General features: G+C 35.6%; 1 protein-coding gene across 1 annotated transcript; it reads right to left on the bottom strand.

Moving 5' to 3' along the window:
• Window positions 1–1,597: 1,597 nt before the first annotated feature.
• On the bottom strand, window positions 1,598–2,533 carry LOC142844949 (olfactory receptor 4F15-like). Its single transcript, XM_075963725.1, has one exon. The coding sequence runs from the start codon at window positions 2,531–2,533 to the stop codon at window positions 1,598–1,600; it is 936 nt and encodes a 311-aa protein (XP_075819840.1).
• Window positions 2,534–7,912: the final 5,379 nt, after the last annotated feature.

The following is a 7,912-nucleotide window of genomic DNA, read 5'->3' on the forward strand; positions in this document are numbered from 1 at the left end:
CTTTTATTAAAATTTTACTTTTCACTTTATATACCAACCACAGTTCCCCATCCCTCCCCGTCTCTCACCCCTCATCCCTCCTGCTATCTCCTATCGACTCCTCAGTGGGAGTAAGGCCTTCCTGGGGAACCACAGTCAAGTAATGGGCTGAGCTCCTGGAGATCTGTTGAAGAGAGGGAGGAGGGATATTATGAATAAGGAGAGTCAAAACCATGATGGCATAAACCACAGAGAAAAGTGTCCCAAGCTAGTGGGAGCTCATGAACTATGGACTGACAGCTGGTGAACCTGTATAGAACCTAACTAGACCCTCTAAATGTGGGTAAAAATTATATGGCTTGATCTGTTGTGAGGCAGCCCCTGGCAGTCAGACAAGGACCTACCCAGGTGCATGAACTACTGTTTTTTTTGAGCCCATTCCCTATGATAGGATACCTTGCTCAGCCTTGATATGGGGGAAGGGTCTTGGTCTTGTTTCAAGTTGGTATTCTAACTGCATTCTTTATAATTATCCTTAAACCCACAGGCAAGTGTAGCTCTCACCCTTAATCAATAAAACTTCTTTTTGTAGCAGATGAAATTCATTACAGAAAGCCACAACTGTCCTACAAGCAGAGAACAAAAGACCATGGTATGCACATCCCAGTTGAGACATCTACAACACAACCCCTATACCTAAGACTGAGGGACCATCAATAAAGTTAGGTACAAATGATTGTAAGAGTCAGAGGACTAGGGAGTCTGATGGTATATAACGCCTCCTAAATTTTGCAGCCTCAATAGGATCTGAATAATGACAACTCAAGTTGACATGACAACATGGATAGGGGAAACTCACAAGATTTCATCCCTAAATAAAGAGCTACAGACAATTATTGACTGCTGAGAAAGAATCAGTCTTCCCTAGGAATGAAGAGCCTAACTTTATTGAATACAAATTGGTCACCCTACGATCATATACAAATGATCAATAATAAACAAACTCAGCAGGGTATATGTACAAATTGATTTATGTATATGTGTGTAACAACAATAAAGGGAAAAGGCCGTGAATTTGAGATGGAGAGGGAATATGTGAAGCATTGGAGGGACTAGAGGGATGGGGGAAATGATGCAAATACAGTTCATATATATATAATTTTAAAAACAAAATGTAAAGATAAATAATTTAAAATGAATAGTTTAGATTTTTCAGTAGTTTATTTTTACTAGACAAATTGTCTATATGTCCCATTTTTACACTTAATAAATATCTTTGCATTAACAAAAGAAATACACCAATGGCAGAACAGCTTGAAACTGGTATGGTTATTGTTAGAACTAAAACTACCTTTGTCATAAACACAGGTTAATGCAATTATTGGCACAATTGTTTGAGAATTAAGAAGATTTAAAATATTTATTGGTAGATGTTTTGTAGAAATACCTTCTTTCTCTTAAAAAAAATAGTCACCCATTATTCAGTGGAAACAAAAGAGACTCAAACGACAGGCGATGATTGTCTGAATGTATGCAAAGGATTTGTAACACAAAGTGCTTTAGGGGGACTGGCTACTACGAACTTTCAGCTCAGTTCTTCATATCTCAACCAGACCATCTATATTAATTTTCTAAAACCCAGGAACTGACAAAATCCTTTCCTGATTGCTATCTTCATCTCCCTGTTCCTGAATGTATAGATAACTGGATTTAGAAAAGGAGTCAAAACTGCATCAAATATAGCTAGAAATTTATCCACATGTGTTGAAGGAGCAGGCCACACATAGAAAAAAATCAATGGGCCAAAAAACAAAATTACAACAGTAATATGGGCCAACAGAGTAGAAAGGGCCTTGGATGAGCGTCCTAAGGAATGCTTCTGGACAGTGATGAGGAGGAAGATGTAGGAGATGATGAGTAAGAAGAATGCAACCAAGGAAATGAACCCACTATTGGCAGTGACCATAAACTCAAGTTTGTAAGTATCTGTGCATGCAAGTTTAAGAAGTCGTGGTATGTCACAGTAGAAGCTGTCTAATATGTTAGGACCACAGAAGGGCAAGTTTATAATAAAAGCCAACTGGGCTGATGAATGAATGAGGCCAAAGATCCAAGCAGCCATTAATATTAACAAGCACATCCGTGGGCTCATGATGGTCAGATAGTGGAGGGGTTTGCATATGGCCACATACCTGTCAAAAGCCATAGCTATGAGCAACACCATCTCAGTGCCTCCAACAGCGTGACTGAAAAATATCTGACTGATACAGCCTCCAAAAGAGATGACTTTCTGCTTCCTAAAAAGATCACAGATCATTTTGGGTGCTGCAATGGAGCAAAATATAAGATCAATAACAGAGAGATTTGCCAGTAGAAAATACATAGGAGAATGCAAATAGGGGTCAGAAGTGACAGTGACAAGTATGATGAAGTTTCCTGTCAAACTGGAAATATAGAATAGACAGAAAAAGAAAAAGAGAAAAATCTGGATCTCCCAGGAGTTTGAGAGCCCCAGCAACACAAATTCAGACACTGCAGAAAGGTTTGCTCTCATGGTGGGTCCAATTCAAGGATTTATTTTATTGTTACCTAGAGGGAAAAATGAGAATATTCAGATTAATAGTGTATTCATACTCACTATAAAAGGTATATTAACAATGGACAGCAAGTATTACCTGAGTGTTTCATAAAAATTGAATTGCATTCTGTTGGCCACTATTGCTCGTGTTACAAATGACAATCAAAGATTTTTCTAAAAAGAAGACTTGCTGCAGAGATCTCTATCACACACAATTGTAAAGAATCCAGCTGACTGGTATACATGTCGCACCTGATCAAACACAAAAGCAAGAGCACTTGATGTTGAGTTGCCGAGTTAGTGCTTTCAATGTTAACCATCCTGTCCCTGGAATCAGAACAACTGATCTCGTCTACCACATATGCAGGACAGACACTGGCTATTGCACAGAAGAGACTCTAATTTTATTCCTCATGTTAGAAATCATCTTTCTCTCTATTATAATACACTTTTTTGAGACAAGTCTCAAATGATGCTTTCATTTATAGGAAATTTAAGCAAGGAGCACCAGGACAGTACTTGGAATGTGATTCCAAAATGGGACTCATGAGACAGTTCTTGCTCATCATTCAAATGAGAAGAAACATGAGAAACATGAATAAACAGTGAACAATTCATTAAGTTATTTGGGATGATAGTATCTCATGTAGACACAACAGAAAAAGCAAGACCCCTAAGGTGTAAGCTTTACTGCAATGTCCAAAAAACATACCAGAGGTTAGAGACTAAATGAGGGTTGTGGAGATGAGGTCTAAGAGGCAATGGGAATAAAGATCATTTAAACCATAGCAGGCCATTATAAAGGCATACTATCAGAATACTTCAAAATCCCATGGCTAAATGGGATCATACAGATTTGTATAACAAAAGGTAAAATTATCAATGAAAAAATCTAAGCTTAATAGCAAAATAACAGAAAAATAAGGCTGTCTTTCTAAATATTGAAATTCATATGTCAAAACAACTTTTCTACACATATAAAATAAAATTCTAATGTCTCCAATATTTCAGACACTAAGAACTAATGTGCCCTTCATGGATATGTGAATACTCCTCTCTTTTCTGAGTACTTTCTGGAAAGAGAAGCAAGTGTTTGGGCAACTGGAATTTCCCTGATAGAAAATCGTATGAAGCCTAAGATTGTCCATCAATTATGAAGTTGGGTAGAATAGAACCAAAAAATGGTGTTTACAATTAGTAAGGAAGGAGGGAGGGAGGGAGGGAGGGAGGGAAATAACTGAACATATCAGATGATGCTGAAATGGCATGACTTGTGTCTTCTGAGTCTCAAAGACAAGAGTTACACCCATTGGCCCCTGGAAGGCTCAGTGATCTCAGAACATCTTTTGTTTCTGAGTAACCTGAGCAAATTCTGAAAGAGTATTTTGATTACTTTTATCCTCCAGAATACACACCCATTATTATCTTGTCTTCTTCTTTTCTTTAATTTCATACTTACAGGCTATGAAAGCTTGACTCGCCAACATTTCCTTTCTAAAAAATCATCCTATATTGTAGATTTGCCTGGGCTTAGTCATTTAGAATAGAATCTTAGCCACTTGAAGTTCATACTTTAAAGAAAATAAAGGAACTACTGCCTTGGTTATAAAATCAGAGAAGTCAAATTTCTGATCCCATGGACACCAAAGGGATATCTAATTTTTACAAAAATATACTATTTAAGAGTACAGTAAATATTTTGAGGTCATTTTTGCCCCATTTTGATAGTGCATATTTTTCTGCTCGTAGAAGAACTATAAGGTCAAACATTTAACCTGTGTACATGTCTGTTTTTCCACAAGCAAAAATGCAGATGATAATGACATTCTACTATTCAGTTTTTGCCTGTTTTTCTTCCTTTTTATGTTATCTGTCTCAAAAATTAAGCAGTCATATTGTTAACTATTTCCCCATATATTTCATAATGTCAATCGCTATGCACCTGTATTTGGGTCTGTGTTTTTCCCTGGGTAATATCTAAATGCATTTTATGTATGATAACCCAAATTAGAATGAAACAGAAAACAACTAAAAACTCAATTAACCAGTTCAGACACCCTCTCCTCTATTGCTTAGGTTCTTAGCTGGGATAATCCTTGTGAATTCTTGGGAAATGCTCTAGAGCCAGATTTCTTGCTAACCCCATAATGACTCTCTTAATCAAGATAGCTCTTTCATTTCTGTCCTTCCTCCATCTCGACTATCCCATTCCCTCAAGTTCTCCTCACCTTTCCCCTTCTCTTCTCCTTTTATCCTCCCTTCTCCTCCCAAAACTTTGTTCCCAATTTTGTCAGGTGATCTTGTCCATTTCCACTTTCCAGGTGGATCTATATATCTTTTTCTAAGGGCTCACCTTGTTAGTTAGCTTCTCTAGGCTCAATAAACATAATTTATAGCAAATTCTTTATTTTTCCAGTGAATGCTATTTTAGCAATTTTATGTTTATAAATTATAGAATACCAAAATTAGACATTCAGGAAAAACTTTGCAAAAAGGCTGTACAGTTATTTTATGCCTAATTTATGTGTCTATCATTTCACTTTTGTTTCAATAAAGGCACCAGAGAACTACGATCTATAATTTATTTCTAGTTAACTTGTCTGTGACCAGCATGGAAACAAATTAAAACAAGTAGTCCTGACTTTTGGTTTCTATACATTAAATCCTACTTTGATTCTTGAAGTGATTAATAGCCAAATTCTTAACTAGGCATACTTTACCCTCAAAAATATATGCTGAACACTTCAGATTGCTCTTAAACCAAAGGTACATTTCTTTTACTACAAGGTAAAATTCTATGTCTGTTATTTGCCTTTCTCCACAATTTACAGTTATTTTCTTTCTATTTTGATCTGTTCTATCTTCTCTACATTATAATATAAAACTGATTGACAGGTATAGAGAAAGATAGACCAACAAGCAGACAGAGAGACAGAGAGATGAGATTCTGCCACTAGGCTAGTTTTCTGAAATTGAATTAAAAAATCCATGTCCAATTTCTCCATTATCATGTCCCCTTTCCATCTTTCACCTACCTATTTCCAAACGGCAGAATTTCCAGTCAGAGAATTCCCAACTAACTGAGTTTTGACATACACCATTGCTATTCTAGCAATAACTGAGTAAATAAAAGGGGATATTAATTAAGAGAGTGGAGACTAATGACCAGATAGATGCTGCTGAAGAGCCTAAACGTGCCAACATTGCTCATGTGACCCAGGGAATTACTACTGGAATCCAATTGTTTTGGTGTAAGTAACAAATGAAAATCTAATGAGTCACTGGAGAGGAAATAAAACTGAAACAAAACCAAAAATCTAAGACTATTTGGTGATTTTATCTGTCACTTCAAATTTGATCACTGAAGACTTAAAGTGAAGCAGAGTATTTGAAGATAAAAATAATCAAAATCATGTGAATCTCACTATATACATCAATCAGAACAATTCAAAAACAGTTTAATTTCTTTTCGCTTTACAAAGTTGTCTACAATATAATCTCCAAAATCATACCAGAAGTTGTCTTGCTAAAGTCTACTAGATTGTAAGTTCCTTGGCAGTAAAAACCTACACACGAAGTTTATTTACACTACTTGTTCTCCAAGTTTAAAGACCTCCAAGCCCAACAAAGAAATACACGCAAACACAGCATTTTAACTTGTTCCAGATAACAGTGTTTTTAAAGCATGAACAGTGCAGAAAAGAGGAATAGAAAAGAAAGAACACGTAAGTCTACTTCTACGGCTCTAGGCATGCTTTCTGCAGGAACCATCATTCTAATGAAGACTTGACATTATTAGCTAGGAATGAGGGAAGTGAAGATCAAGTGAGGTACTTAATTAAGTGAAGTCACTTAATCCTCAGTTAATTAGTTCTAAAAAAAAACAATGTACTGATTGATAAGAGTTGTGTCCCGTGCTTGATGAAATATCATTTCAATAACATGGAAATTTAAAAATTATTCATTTAATGAACAAATGATAGAACTGGCTCTAACCACTCACAGGTTTCTCAGTAAAGAACAACGAACATAAGAATGTACAGTGGCTACTTATGTGAACAAGACTTTATGAATACGAAAGTCATTTAGTAGTGCAGTTAAGTCTGATCCCAATTAACCTCATACTGCACACTTCAAGCCAGAAAAATGGAAATGAAAATGTCATGTAGCGAAGAGCAAGGATTAACTGTGCTTTGTCGGTCTCAGTGCACCAAATTTGATGATGCAGGTGAGTGTGTGCCTTGTGACACTCATCACAGTGGCGATGACCTACAAATGACTGGGACCTGGAGGAACTGAACTGTGAGATCTATAAAAGCACAGAAAATCTTCAGGGATGGTTTTACTTCCATATCACAGAGTACTTGTAGCAACACATGCAGTATCTTAGTACCTATTTACCAACTCACAAAGTGAACATATATGTTGTTTCAATTCCTCCTTTCAAATATCATACATTTTTTCTTGAGTTTCACAGTACCATGGAAATACACTAAGAAAAAAGAAATAATAAATACAAATAAATAGAAATTTGATGTGTGAATAGAATAACGCTAATCTGACAGAAAAGTCATGTTTACTTAGTTTCTTGTTGGTTTTCCAAAATGGCTTACAAGTTTTCTACACAAAACAAGCATCCATTATACCCCTGTGTGTGTTCTCTTGAGTTGAATCCTCTTACAAAGCAGAAAAACTCCAAATAGGTAACACATCCAAACTACAGGAGACAGACAAATGGTTCAGTAGAATAAAGCTTTATAAGAAAAGCAGTAAAGGCATCAAGAAATTCCTGCATTTGAGACAATGTATAGTAAACACATATACATATGGGCAACATTAAGTGGGTTTAATATTTTCTTTATATTTTATTGTTTTAAAATATATACTTGAATATATTTAAAATTAAAGAAGTCATAAGTAAGAAAAGAAATGAGAGGGGCCAGAAATGAATGGAGGGGGGAGACAGAAGAATGGAACTTTTAAAATTCAATGTTCATGCATGAAATTCTCAACAAATAAAACAAGTGTAAAAAAGAGAGAGAGAAAGTCTCCTTGTTCTAAAGGCCTTAAGTATCAGTTACTTCAAAGTAAACATTATTCCTTAGGAATGTAAGTTCAAGATTATTGTAATCTTTGCTTTATAAATACATGTGATTCACTGCTTTCAGGAGAGATTGTTAATCCAGACTAAGCAGGAGAATATATAGATATATAGAGAAAGACAAAGATATATACATAATTTATATATGTGTGATATCTATATACATATACATAAATATAAAGATCTTTCTGAGGTTGATGAACAATAGGTTTCTACTTTCTACATTCATTGAAGACAGTCTTTAGCACATCAGT

The sequence above is a fragment of the Microtus pennsylvanicus genome, chromosome 2 (assembly GCF_037038515.1).
Source record: "Microtus pennsylvanicus isolate mMicPen1 chromosome 2, mMicPen1.hap1, whole genome shotgun sequence".
In the NCBI taxonomy this organism is placed as follows: Eukaryota; Metazoa; Chordata; class Mammalia; order Rodentia; family Cricetidae; genus Microtus; species Microtus pennsylvanicus.

Bases quoted from the DNA above. Each gene is read 5' to 3' on its own strand.
- LOC142844949 (XM_075963725.1), bottom strand. From the start codon at position 2,533: ATGAGAGCAAACCTTTCTGCAGTGTCTGAATTTGTGTTGCTGGGGCTC.